This window comes from Nipponia nippon, unplaced genomic scaffold (assembly GCF_047370975.1).
Source record: "Nipponia nippon isolate SJK-2023a ecotype South Korea unplaced genomic scaffold, ASM4737097v1 scaffold_5, whole genome shotgun sequence".
Taxonomy (NCBI): domain Eukaryota; kingdom Metazoa; phylum Chordata; class Aves; order Pelecaniformes; family Threskiornithidae; genus Nipponia; species Nipponia nippon.
In genome coordinates, this window is record NW_028262369.1 from 84,390,813 (window position 1) to 84,405,240 (window position 14,428).

Consider the following 14,428-nt stretch of genomic DNA (forward strand, 5'->3'; position numbering starts at 1 on the left):
TGTCAGTTGTAACATGTAACTCTCCAGCAACAGCTATTATGGAACTTCTTCCAGAAATTCCTCTGTAAGTTGTAGAACAATTATAAAAGCTTATTGAAACTTAATTGCTTACTAATGCATGGAAAATAGAAGTAGCTTTTTTTTTTTTTACAATTTGCATTTGAAACACAAAAATTTAGATTTCAGATCCTACAAAAATGTACTGAAGACTTTTACTAAATTTTGCCAGTCTTACATATATGTGAAGTATATTCCCTGGCAGTGAGCAGCCCTGTCAAATTTACATTTCTTAGGTACTGCTATATGAAGTAATCTTCCTTTTTCCAAGGTTGAGGGTACCTGATTCAAGAAAGAGCGTAGAGTAATTTAAAGACTTCAACAGACAGTGCCCTCCTTTTCTTTGCAGTTACTGTGCATTCCTCTCCCCTTGTTCCCATTGCAGACTTTCCACTTATTTTTCCTTGTTTAAACCTGTCAGCAAGAGGCAGCATGTACTGTGGTGGGTCTGGAGATCTATTTTGATTGATCTGTTAGGAGATTCATGTGTTTTGATAGGGTCACTGTCCACAGTTTCTCAGCATACTCCTGTTTGGCTTATGGTTGGTCAGGCAAATAACCTCAGGTCTTGTGTTGCTCAGATTGGCTACTCGTTTATTTGGAACTGCTATACAAATAATACTCTACCTAAATGTTTTATTTAATTGGTAGAAAGGTAAAAAGTTGGAAATGATTTCCTGTGGCGATTAATGAGAGCTATAATATTCCATAGTACCATTTCATTTGAGAATATGTGATTTGAGGAGACAAATAAATTTGGTTTAACAAATAAATTTGAGTTAAATAATAAGTCTCCATTTCACAAGCAAGAAAACAATAGACATGAAAAGTATTTTGTGGTTGGAGTGTGACAGGTTATACACACAGTGTTTAATGTAGCTACATAGGATAGAAATTCTACCAAATATCACATTTTTAGTTTTTTGTGGGGCAGGGGTAAGTGGAAGAAGGGGAAACAAAGCAATCTTAATTCAACTCGTGTTTCTTCTTCAGAACTTCTTTTGGTTGTTTTTTATTTACTTCATTTGTCACCTCTACTTAGTTTGTTTTCCTTTTTTTTTTTTTTTTTTTTTTTTTATTCAAGTATTTCCTACAAAGATGTAGGTTTTGTCTCCATTTAGCTTCTGTTACCCATTAGAGAAATTCTTACGAGAAAGAGGAGGACATTGTTTTGGTATGTTTATGGAAATATACTGTAATCGGTTGCTCTGACTGGCAATCCCATCCATTCCTTTTGGTGGCTGGGAGTTACATACCAACTGTAGGTAAGAAACAATGTGATCATATAAGAACCAAAACATTCTTCATCATTCTATAACTCAATAAAATTACTATCTTAATCCTGTGACTTTCATGGAGAGAAGAGGAAATATTTTGAGACGTTAAAAGGTTCTGCCTTTCTTTGGTTAAATTTCCTCAAGAGTTTTTGTAGCCTGTATAAGAGATTTTGCCAGTCTATAAACCTTTGTGTTTAGCTATAAAGGTGTTAAACATAACAGTGCGCCTTTGTGGCTTTAATTGTGATAATTCATGTTTTTACTAATATCATTGCTCATTAACAGAGTCTGTTGCTTTCTTACTACATTAAGCTCAATAAGCAAGCTTTTTCATTGTTGCTGATCTTGAATTGTTATTGATACTTGTTAGATTTTATTTTCAAACTTGGGTTTCACATTTGTAAACTGGTGCAGCAACTTGTATAGCAGTAACTTTTCATCAGTCATAAAGAATTGTGAGACAGTAAGATGTTTAAGTACTAGATTAACAGCAGTTTTTAGATGCTGTATGTTTTTTATACTTCCAGAGACAACTATCCTAAATCTCGGATGCCAAGAGCACAGAGCTATCCAGATAATCATCAGGAATTCTCAGGTAGGCAAAAATCACTGGACGTACTAGCTTTCCAGAACTCTTCCTCTTGCAAATAATAGGGCATAGAAGGGAAGTTCACATTGAGAGGTATTATGTTATGCAAACTTAACATGGTAGGAGAAAACAAACCCCCAAATCCAATCCAAATGCACACAGTAAAAAGATAAAATGAAATATAAGATCTTCCAAATGTTTTCTTCTTTATTATTGTGTAACACCAGTGTTAGTGTGCACAGTATAACTTATCTTCTTCTCTGAAAAGAACAAATGATGCAGTGGATAGAGGCATGCAACAGTTTGTTAAAATGGGACTGCAACAGCTATCTCTAAGTTGGCACATAACCTTGGTTAATTTATTTAATTTTGGAGTGTTGTGATTTAACCCCAGTAGGCAGCTAAGCACCACACAGCTGCTCGCCCACTCCCCCCCGCGGTGGGACGGGGAAGGGAATCAGAAGGGTAAAAGAGAAAACTCAATGAGTTGACATAAAGACAGTTTAATAGGTAGAGCAAAAGCTGTGCATGCAAGCAAAGCAAAATAAGGAATTCATTCACTACTTCCCATCAGCAGGCAGATGTTTAGCCATTTCCAGGAAAGCAGGACTTCATCACACCTAATGGTTACCTAGGAAGACAAACGCCATCACTCTGAATGTGGCCCCCCGCTTCCTCCTTCCCCCAGCTTTACATTGCTGAGCATGAGGTCATATGGTATGGGATATCCCTTTGGTCAGCTGGGGTCAGCTGTCCCGGCTGTGTCCCCTCCCAGCTTCTTGTCCACCCCCAGCCTACTCACTGGTGGGGCAGTGTGAGAAACAAAAGAAGCCTTGATGCTGTGTAAACACTGTCAGCGGTAACTAAAACATCCCTATGTTATCAACACCCTTTTGGTCACAAATCCAAAACATAGCCCCATAGCAGCTACTATGAAGAAAATTACCTCTATCCCAGCCAAACCCAGTACATGGAGCCTTCATTTTCTCATGTGTGAAACAAGGATCACTTTGAAGTTCTCACGACTCCTGTAATTGAAAGCACTGCAAAGTGAAAGGATGAAGGAGAACTGTGTGCTGTGCCTATAAATTAATCATCACCACTACTGTTGCTTTCATACAATACTCTGGCTTCAATCCAAGTTGTTGTGCATGGTTCAGGATACGAAGTGCAATGGGTATCCTTGAAAGTGCTTTGAAGTGTCTCTCATGGACATGCCTCGCTACAGACTTTTGCTGTTCAACAATAATTACTTTCCAGTGAATCTGGGGTGGTTTGTGTTTTTTGGTCTATTATATACTTTAAAGCTTCTTTTTATTTTGTTTATGAAGCTTTATCTAGACAACTGTGATGGTGTGCTTTTAGTTTTAAGAACTCCAGAGCACTTAACAGATTGCACCACTTTTAAATGAAAATAAAACTAAAACTATGTATCAGAAGCATTTGGGTGGCAAAGATAAATACCAAAGAAGTTGGAAATGTCAGAAATTAGTTTCCCTCTGGTAATCTTAATCTAGTTTACTTGTGGTTTTTTTATTACAGTTACTTTTCTAATAAGATGATCTTGCAATGTTTTTTTTGTTTTTTTTTTCCTGTGGGGTGTTCTGGTATTTTAACAATGGGATAGACAGCAATCATCAATTGAAACAGAATAGTATACAGAGTCAGAAAAAATGTCCCCCTGGCCTAGTCTTTTCTCCTGCCACAACCAGTACCAGGCTTCTATAGAGGAGCGTGTAATATTGCTTCCTCAGAATATATTCCTAGTCATGTATGGCTTCAGGGTTCTGCAAATGCAAGATGCTCTTCTGTGATTTGATGGATTTTCTTTTTCCTTCCACAAATTTTTCCAGTCCCTATTTCAACTTGTATAAACTTTCTCAGTATCAACAGTATGTTATGACAAGAAATTGTGCAACTTATTGAAGAAGTATGCCCTTTGTGATTTTTTTTTTTTTTTAATAGACCTCTTTATCTCCCTTTCAGCTATTGCTTTTCTAGTCTATAGAGGCCTACATTCCTTATGGAGAAGCAATTTTGTATCTTTGATCATCTCTGTACTTCTAAATCTTTTCCAGTTTTACTAAAACCTTTGAAATGGAGTAGACCAAAACTTTTTTCAGTATATCTTAATGATTTATAGCATTTAATTTGCTTCTTAGCCAATACAGAGAGTTCAGCTGCTGCTTTATTGGAACTCTCTATCACAATCCTTTACACTAGCCTACATTGAATTTCACCTGCCATTTTAGCATCCATTCATGTAGACTTTTAAGGGCTTTCCTTAATTCTTCTGTTGGCTTTATTTCTTCAAATGATTTTGTTACCTCCCTATTCACCGTTCCATCCAGATAATTCATGCATAATTAAACTGCATGAGTTGTAGCCAAGATCCCTGTGGAACTGTTGACCATTTACTCCCACCTTATGTACTTATCATCTAACCACTTATTTATGCATGAGGGACTTTTCCCTTTACCTTATGAATACTTTTCTCCTTTAATAATTTTTAAAAGAGGACTTATTGAATGTGTTGTAGTAATTCAAGCTGTGTTGACTCATTCACCAATTTTTCATATTTATGCATTTTTAAATTTTATTCATTGTAACACTTTCTGCCAATTTTCCTGGTGAACTGTAATTTCCCAGAATTCCTCTAGAAACTATTTTTAAAACTGGAGCAGTTAGGCATGCTGCAGTCCTCTGACATTCTTTTAAGCAAGAGGTTACAAACCACTTGAGCTATTGAATTCTTGATCCTTTGGAACTTTTGCCTGAATGTCCTCTTAGGTCGTGCGATTTGTTAGATTTGTGGCTTTTGTTCTATAATCTTTTCTTGCTCTGATGCTTCAACTTGGAGCATATCCTCTAATACGTTCCCCCACGTTTAAGTTTATAATACCAAACTGACTAATTTAATATGCTTTTGCCATGTTTGAAATTTTGAAATGTATCTTTTCATTTTCTAGTAGAGTATGATATCCCAATATTTGAGAAATTTGGAAAGGGGGGGACTTATCCCCGAAGATACCATATTTCATATCATCAACAAGACTACAATGATGGTAAGTGTGAATACTGTGAGTTCTACTTTATTAATCTGCTTTTTCTTTTCTGAAAAAGTGAAGAAGAAAATTTGGATTGTAAAATCTTAATGAATGAAAATATTGAAGAAATTCTTTCCCCAAACTCACTTGCTAAACTTCTAATGATTGATAGAGCTGCTGAGCAGCCTTACCTCTGGTAAAGTTATGGATTACAGAATTTGTGACTCATATGCACAGCTATGAAAATGTTCTCTATCTTTGGCCATGCAGGAGTCATCCAGTGTAAGCTTTTGACCTTTGTGACCCTTTTCTATCCAAAGTAGGTATGTCAGTTAGTTTGTCATTTCTTGTTTTTCTTACCCAAACCAAAACAAAAAAAAACACAAAACAAAACAAAAAAAACCCCAAATACAGTGGAGTTCCTATTAATGCATTCTCAGATGAAGAATAAATAAAATTGAAGAACTAACAATTAGCTGGTGAAAGAAATTGTTGGAATGCAAGGCAGCACCTGCTGATGTGGCCACAAAACTGATTTGGACAGTAATAACATTGATGTAAATTTAACACATGTTAAATTTCCAAAGGAAGGAAAGGGGAGCAGCTGAAGGATTGTCTGGCTTGAGGGTGTGTCAAGCACTAGTTGCAAAGTGTTAAGAAGAAACTTCTCCAAAGACCAGATGGTTTCATTTGCAGTATGGAATGAGCACAGGAGTAAATGGAATTCTGTTAACAGAAATCACAGAAATACCAAATTGAAAGACTGCAAGGCAGCTTCGGTCCAGTCCCTTGCTCTAAGGCAAGATTAAAGAGGCAAAGATCTGTCACGTTGACTTTTAAGTAAACTCTAAACTGGCTTTAAGAGAAGAGATACTCATTTTCTTCATGTAACTAACTTCGAAGATAGCTTATCTTATAACTTACCTTTCTTTGTCTTCTAAATAATTTTTCCTGCAAATGAAACTAGTAACTAGTTACTCCATTTTAACACAGTGAAAAATTGGTCACTGTCTGTATATAACACTATGTCATACACGCATCTGTTTTCTCTCCTTATTTTTCTTTCAAGCCTCAAGCCTTACCTCAGACATTTTTTCAAGCCTCATATTTTTCTTTCTGGTCTCTTCTCTGTTCTTGTAGTGGCCAAACTCGATAGAGTACTCTAGCTGAGGCTTTTCTCATGGCCACTTTATGTATAACATAGGATATAACCATAACTCGGTATGTAACGGTCATTTTAATAGATTCCAGAATGACACTTTACTTTTTTTCATAGTCACCATACTGGCTGCTGTTCAGTCTGTGGTCTGTAATAGTTCCTATATCCTTTTCTACATGACTTTTAGCCAACCAATTACTTTACACTTTGTGGTTTCTGCATTTGATTTCTCTTTAATTGTGTAAGTTGTACTTCCTTACTGAATTTCATCTTGTTGATTTCTGAATCATCTCCAACTTATTAATATCATTGTGAATTTTGATTTTTATCTTTAAATGGACTTCCAGCCACACTTAACTTGATGTCATCTGCAATATTTCAGTGTGTTATGCTCCATCATATATACATCATCAGTTAAAATAGTGTATGGAAATGGACTGAAGGTAAACTGCTGTGGGTGTCCACTTAAATTATCCTCCCCTTGGATGAGAAATCACCGGTAACTGCTCTGACTCTGTCTTGGGCATACTCTGCATAATAAATTGGTCTATGCAACACTTCACTAGTTAGCTTATGAGAATGTCCCGATGCAATGGGGAAATTGGATTAGCTGCATGTGCCAAACCAATTATGGCTGGTTTATCACCTTATCTTCTCAGTGGTTTATAAAACTGCTTGATAATTTGTTTGCATATCTTTCTTGGAATTTAAATTGGCCAGACTAGTATATAAATCTGAGTCCACTTTTTCAAAGATATTTTATCTGCCTTTTTCAGTCCCTGGGAGCTCCTTCGCCAGTGTAATACCTAATGAATCGGAGACTCCTTCAGCTATTTCTATGAGTTCTGTAAGATGAAACTTGGTCAAGCTATGCTGACCTAAAAGTGTTCATGTTATCTAAATATGTTAACATGAATTGTGTTAGTCATCTGATTGTAATTAACCTTTTTGAAGATTAATGCCCCCCCTTTTTTTTTATTCTAATGCTGTAGCCATCTCTGAATTATGCATTGTTTGTGATCATTTCTTTATTGTTTTTAGTATTTTTGTGGTCTTCCTGTTGATTCCATGTGTAGGTCTTTCTCTGCGTTCAATTCTTACTAGTTTACAGGATGGAAGATGCCAACCTGGGCACCACTGGAATGTAAACATCTCTCTCACCCTCCTATTTATCAGAAAATTGGTATTTACACCCTAATAGAGCAATAAAAGTAGAGGCAGGGCATTTTCCTTTCTCCTCTCACAGCCCTCCGGGTTTCTGAAGCGTGTCAATTACATTTCAGAACAGTTCCAGAATTTGGTCCTAATTTCAGTCACTTAAATGTAAACCAGTTTTTGATTCAGTCTAATTCTTACATACATCTGTGATGAATGGTTGTTTTCTTCTAGGTGGAAAGTTAAACGAGTAAATTTCATGATCATTACAGTATCATACGCTGTGGAAGATTTGAACTACATTATGTGGAATTTGTAAATTATTTGCATACACACATTGCACAGCAGTGGTTTTTGTAGTGTAACATTAGGATTCTTTATATATCATTGAAGGTCGTAAAACTTTTCCAAGAGCCAGAAGGACTCAGGGGAACAGCTTCCGATCACCAGTTAGTTTCAGTCCCACTGATCACTCGCTGAGCACCAGTAGTGGAAGCAGTGTCTTTACGCCAGAGTATGAAGATAACCGAATGAGGAGGAGGGGAAGTGACATAGACAATCCTACCTTGTCAGTCATGGACATCAGCCCACCCAGTCGCTGTAAGTTAAGGCATTTTGTGAACTCCACTGTAAAACTCTTACCTTTCAAGTATATCATGTCAAAACTGTGTCATCAAAATACATGCAATTGAATAATATGTTTTTATCTCTCTAATAGGAAAACATCAAGACTGTATGCTCATCAGTTTTTTCATTGCTTACTGTACCAACCTTCATGTAGATTTTCACATGGAATTTGCATCTGTGATAAAAAAGCACTGTAAAAATATTTTTGATGATTTAATAGACTCTTGAGGACTGAAGAAGGGTTATGTAGGTTGCAGTTACTATTTATTTTTGCAGATGTTGGTCAAGTTTTCTGATAAATTGTAGACCCCAAGTGGTACTGTTGTATATCTGTGGTGGCATTTCAGGAGCAAATATACTTTGTGATGACGTCAGTAGCTGGTACATGTTAATCGTACCTCGATTTATTAAAAAAATGTTACTAAGTTTGTTTTAACATGCCTTTTCTGTTTTTCAGATTAGCTGTTGCTAAGTTGTTTTAAGTATGTCTATCTCTACCACAAATTATTTTGTGAATAAATTTAAGTAGCTCATGTTTTCCATCTTACAGGAAGTTTTATTGATCTTTGTAACTTACATGGGGAGGTTTAGGACACACAGTCTCTGTTGTAGAAAAACGTAGTCTTTTAAAAAATTATTTTCTGTGTATTCCAGTTTTTCTCGATCAGCTGAATAACAAGCTCATTTGAAAACCAAAACATACTTATATTTTCAGCACCACGAGCTCCAACTAACTGGAGACTTGGTAAACTGCTGGGTCAAGGTGCATTTGGCAGAGTATATCTGTGTTATGATGCTGATACCGGAAGAGAACTGGCTGTTAAACAAGTTCAGTTTGATCCTGATAGTCCAGAAACCAGCAAGGTAAGTGATACCAAAGAGAGAGTTTGTAAAGGGCTTCCGCTCAAGTGGTGTGTTCTAGACTAGACTGACGTTCTTTTCCTTGAACAGGATGATGTTTTAAAACATGTTGTGCTTTCATGTCCTTGTTAGGAATTCTGTTTTGTTAGTACCTCAGAGAATTAGTTTGGTTACCTGATTTTAATGTTACATCCCATTTTTTAATTTTCAGACATATCCTTACGCAGTGAACATACATAACTTAATTTGGTGACGTCTTAGTCTCTAAAATTAAACAATCCATTATGAAGAGTGCTCTGAAATAGATAATTATACTTCTAGGAATTAGAACAAGTTCCATTTATAAACGGAAAAATCTGTACTAATTTAAGTGTTCCTGGAAATAAATTCTTGAGGACATTTTGTTTATCTATGAAGACAGTTTGAGATACTTTTTTTATCTTTTGGGGAGATTTTTTTTTTAAACTTTGGGCATCAGGGCTAACTACTGCTATTCACTGTATTTCTCTCTGAAGAGCAAAAGTTTCACTGTTAATTTATTCTTTCTCTAAAATCCAACTTCTCCTTCTTTAAATACTGGACACTTGAGGAGAGAAGCTATTTAAAAGTAGCACCGATCTTCTTTTTCTTTTTTCCCAAACCGTACTTGCTGCTTTTTACAGGATGGAAAAAGAATTTATTACTTTTCCTGCATTAGGACTGCATTCTGCACTGTGGGGAGCAAGGCTGGGGAAGCAATGGCTGTAGCAACAGTTTTGTGACCTCACTTGCCATAGCGTTTTGTAATGTGTACCTCTCGGTGTCAATAAATCTGTTTTCCTTCTAACCTCAGAAGTGTGAAGGTATCAGGAATAGTCTGTGACAGACAAAGTAAGTTTTGATGAAAGACTTCTAGGTGAAATTCGGAATCCAGTCAAGTTTGAATTTGTAGGTTAGTATTTTTCCAGCATCTTGCTGTACAGTCCCTTCCAAAATATCTTCCTGTTTGCAAAATTTTTAGTATTTCGGATAGCTCTAGAGAAAGCACCATATGTGTTAATGTTTTCCTTTGTTGTACTTCATTATTACAATATTAAGTGGTCCTCAAAGGCATTTTTAAAGTATATTTTTTAAAATATTTCTAAAGTCATACTGGTTTTTTTACTTCCCTCAATCTAATGGTGAAACTTTCTTGTTATAAAATGTATAAATTTACATAAGCTACAAGAGTATTTTGTTACTTAGTTTGCATAACCCTTCAATAGGTACATACTGTCCTGCTTTAAAAAAATCCAAATCCAAAACATTATTATTACTACATCAAGCATGGTAAATCTTGTCTGTTTTTTTCCTTTTAGGAAGTAAATGCACTTGAATGTGAGATTCAGTTGCTGAAAAATCTGCTGCATGAAAGAATTGTTCAGTATTATGGCTTCCTGAGAGATCCACCAGAAAGAACACTCTCTATATTCATGGAATATATGCCTGGGGTAAGCAAGAGAGCCTGTCCACTTCAACCATCGTTTCTATGCAATATGATGAGCACCTAAGTAGACAGCTTTTGCAGAAGTGCACACAGATATTAAAGTCCAAGTTAAAAACAGTGGCCAGAGGTGGCTACTGACAGGTGCTTACAGGAGCCTATCTTCTCCATTGCTTGTTCGCGTTTTCAGAATTACAGTGGTTTGTACAAAAGTTGTTTGGATTTGATTTTGGCATAAGTGCCTGGCAACATCTTTGAAAAGACAATATTATCATTAATAAACTCTTGAATCTTCCTGAATTTTAATGGTTTTTTTTGCTGTACTTCAGCTTGTGCTGTTGTGTAGGCACCATCTCAACTGCTCAATTATTTTGGGCCAACAAAAAGTAGCTAAGATGAGTGTGGGAATAAGTGCATACAGAAAATAATCTTGGTGCTTGTTTTTTGTGTGGCACTTAGGTACATGCTGAACTGTTGCTCTACTGTTTTGTTAAGAAATACTGTCAGAAAACTGTAGATTTTCAGTTTTTCACCAAGTGAGGTCAGCAGAGCTAAATAAAATGTGCTCACATGAAAACACAGGCTCTGTATTTCTGAATAGTTACAGCATTCTCCTTTACTGTGAGACTCCAGAGAAGAAAAGTGGTGTGGGGGGTTTTGGTGGTGGTGGTGGTGTGTTGGTTGGGTGGGTTGGTTGGTTGGTTGTTTTTTTTATATGTGAGTTCTGGGCTTTGTTTTGGGGGCCTTGTTGAATGTTTCCGAGATTCGGAGGACAGTGTCACAGAAGTAATCTTAGCAGTTTGTAACTCTGTGTGACAAAGCCAGGTTATACAGAAATAGTTACGAAACGATGAATTTTTGATTTAATGTCATTTTAAGCCAAGACTTCCTTACCTCTTCATTTTTACATAAAGCACTATCCTCCAGCATGGGGTGTTTTTTTCTTGACAACCTTTGTTTTTTCCTGAGTATAAACTAACCAGGGTAAACAGCATGCGTTTTGTCCTACTTGAGTATCACCACTTAGCCATCAAAAAAGTTGAGAGTGGCGTTGGAAAATACTGCTGTTCTCTTTTTCTGTACATCACACTGGAACTATTCAGCTGCTTGACAGTTTTAAAGTTAATAGCTTAACATTTCAGTATATGACTTCTCTGTCCAGCCACGTTTTTGTCAAAGTTTGTATTTTTCTCAGTGGAGGTAAAACTATATCCGTGCTTTTAAGTCTATCTAGAGAAGTGTTACAACTTTAAATGTCTACATTTCAGGCATTCATTGAAGTTTAACTGTAGTATTAGCCCACTTGTGATTCTAGAAAAGTTAGTGGTTTATGCTTCTTGTTTGCCATAGGGTTCCATCAAAGACCAACTGAAATCATATGGAGCACTCACAGAGAACGTGACTCGTAAATATACACGGCAGATTTTGGAAGGAGTTCACTATTTGCACAGTAATATGATTGTCCATCGAGATATTAAAGGTAATGACAGTAGTGTGCACAGTCCAGTGCTCTTTACTACAAATTTTTTTCTAGTCTTGTGTGAAGCGCTAAAACATAATTAAGTTTGAAATGCCAAAATACTGACTTAAAATCAATGAGACTGCTTTCCATCATTTATTGCTGTCACCGTTGTAACCTGAGGGGGGAAAAAACAAGCATCTTTGTGATGTTCTAGCAGACTTCTGAAAATGTTTCCATAGTCTCTGTCTGCAAAACAATCATGATAAATTTCTTTCTGAATTTATTTTAGTATTAATAGTTTTGAATACATCAAAGGGTGATGTCATTGCAAATAGATAGAATGTGCAGAGGAAAGCATCATGACTCGAAAGTTTATTTCTAGAGTTTTGTTTCTACCAATTACGTAGAAATTACCCAGCATTTCACTGGTACAAGAAATGACTGGCAGAGGTGACTTGCCTGATCCAATGACTCAGATTTCTTTGGGTTTACTGCCGGGAAACCTGAGGAAACAGACATATTTACTTTCTGCAGATAGATAGAGGTGACTTGCAAGTGCTGCATAAGCAAGTTACGAATATGTAGGAAGATGGTGGTGTGCAAAATAGCTGTGTTGAACACAACGCTGTAAAACTTTTACAATTTTCCTGTTGCTTTGTATCATTAGTTTTGTTCCAAAAAAGGTTGAGATATCCTGATGAATTTGTGCATACTTCCGCAGATGAGTGTTTTGAACAAATCTGTAACACAGTTTGAGATTTTGCTTTAATATAGTATGAAGACATTTTCAGTTGTGTGGAAACTTCTTTCCTGTTTCTTTTTATTTCCCTTGTATGGCACATTCCTTACTTTGTCAGGAAGGCTTCACAAAGTGACTGGACCTTCCCAGAAGAGGCTTAGGATGCAAACCAATGTGTACAATTCATTATTTTCTGAACCTCAGAATAAAGCACTAGGAATGAGCAGAGAAAGTAATTTCTCCGGCTTGAAATGCTAGGCTGGTCTTGCATTCTATCACTGAATCCAAACTTTTGTTGCCATTTTCAACGCCAAAATGTTAACAGGCTGTTCATGAGCGTAACGTTGTGTTTCCTTCCTTCCAGGAGCAAATATTCTGCGAGATTCAGCAGGCAACGTGAAGCTCGGTGACTTTGGTGCCAGCAAACGACTGCAGACGATATGTCTCTCTGGTACAGGAATGAAGTCTGTCACAGGAACTCCGTACTGGATGAGTCCAGAAGTTATTAGTGGAGAAGGGTACGGCAGAAAAGCAGATATCTGGTATGTTAAAAAAAACTTCTCTACTGAAAGGTGTCATATCAGAATGGGCTCTCTTCCAAGAGAGTGTAAATGCCCGTTATCTGAAGTTCACGTGTTTCATTCTGGGGCTTAAGCCGAAGAAGGGGGCAAGTGTGAGCACTGACAGTCATATTTGGAGAGTGTAACACTGAATTTTTTTATTTGGCAATTCCTCAGCCCGTTGATTCAGGTATCATAAGAGAATCCTTTGAACAGACCTTTCATGAAGTTAAGATTACCAGACTATTTATAAATCCTGGAGAGGTACTGGGTGAAAGCAACATGTGAAACTTTGAAGCATCAGTTAAGTCAATGTCCTGTAATGAATCTTTATCACCAAAATACCTTTGATGCAAGGCAGAAAATGAAATGATGGTCCTTTAAAAGACGAGCCCATAAGAATGAATTAGCCAGATTTAAATGGGAGGTATCAAAAAATCATTTGATTTAAGTTGTTATTAAATATTTAAGAATTAAGAGGGGAAAGGTACATTTTAAAAATGAATGTTTGTGATACATTGTGTAATATGACATAGTCTAACATAGTTCTAGCCCAAGGGATAGATGATTTCAGCGATTAGACTCCTTGCACTGCAGGTGATCTGCAAACACACCGAATAACAGGTAGGCAGCACTAGATATGCAGGAGTAGTAACACTGTGTGTGTTTAAAAAGGGACCACATTATATCCAGCCAATGGCAATACTTGTAATGTCAGGGAAATTAATTTAAGCTATTTCAGACCACTTAGTAATTATTCTGCTATACTTGAATAGCAGAACAGACTTATAGATTTCAGGCAGTTGACTTGTTCAGCTTTGAAGTATTTGTGCCAAGGCCAATGCATGTTTTTGATGGAGAAAATCCTGATTAAAACCAAGAAAAAATACTGAATTTTGACTTCTGTCAGTCAGCAAGTCATTATTGTGTAAAGAAATGTACCTCTGTCTAACCATAAAACTTCTTGCAAGCATCTTGAAAAACCATAAAACTTCCTGAAAATTGGGAAATTATTCCAGCCTCTCCATTTTGCAGTATCATTTGCTTGTTATTGGAAGAGGCTGATCTTGCAGGAATTAGGGAATGAAGTTTTTCTGGCCATATGCATGCCCTTCTGCCTTCCTCAATCCTTTAAACATAAGCTTTGTATACAAAGATTGTTTAGGATCTTAAAATTTTGTTTGGCCAGCTAAGTATGTTTTTAGTATCCTTAACTAAAAGAGGAAGATACCACTGAAGCATGGTTTTAAACTTTTCAACCACCATGTTATGTTTGCACGTTATTCATTGGTGATAAGTTGTGCGTTTCTGATGAGCTAGCGATATACGCAGTATACTGAAAGCATTCCCGTTCCTTTGCATTCCCCTTAGGCCTTAATGAGCGAGAAGGCTTTCCAGCGCGTTCCAATCCTGCAGGTGTCCAAAGAGCTGGG

The 14,428-nt window shown here is 36.6% G+C and overlaps 1 protein-coding gene across 3 annotated transcripts in view; it reads left to right on the plus strand.

The window, feature by feature from the left end:
• Positions 1–14,428, plus strand: part of MAP3K2 (mitogen-activated protein kinase kinase kinase 2) — a 56,210-nt gene that overhangs the window by 34,909 nt on the left and 6,873 nt on the right. For 2 of the 3 annotated variants that reach the window (XR_015698777.1, XM_087731722.1), the window contains exons 10-16: positions 1,862–1,929; positions 4,893–4,988; positions 7,678–7,884; positions 8,627–8,775; positions 10,110–10,241; positions 11,585–11,714; positions 12,800–12,977. Coding sequence is in view for 2 of the 3 variants with exons in the window: in XM_087731722.1 (XP_087587848.1) it covers positions 1,862–1,929; positions 4,893–4,988; positions 7,678–7,884; positions 8,627–8,775; positions 10,110–10,241; positions 11,585–11,714; positions 12,800–12,977 (960 nt within the window). In the remaining variant the exon portion in view is untranslated. The remainder of the gene's footprint in view (positions 1–1,861; positions 1,930–4,892; positions 4,989–7,677; positions 7,885–8,626; positions 8,776–10,109; positions 10,242–11,584; positions 11,715–12,799; positions 12,978–14,428) is intronic. The other variant, XM_087731723.1, reaches the window with a different exon arrangement.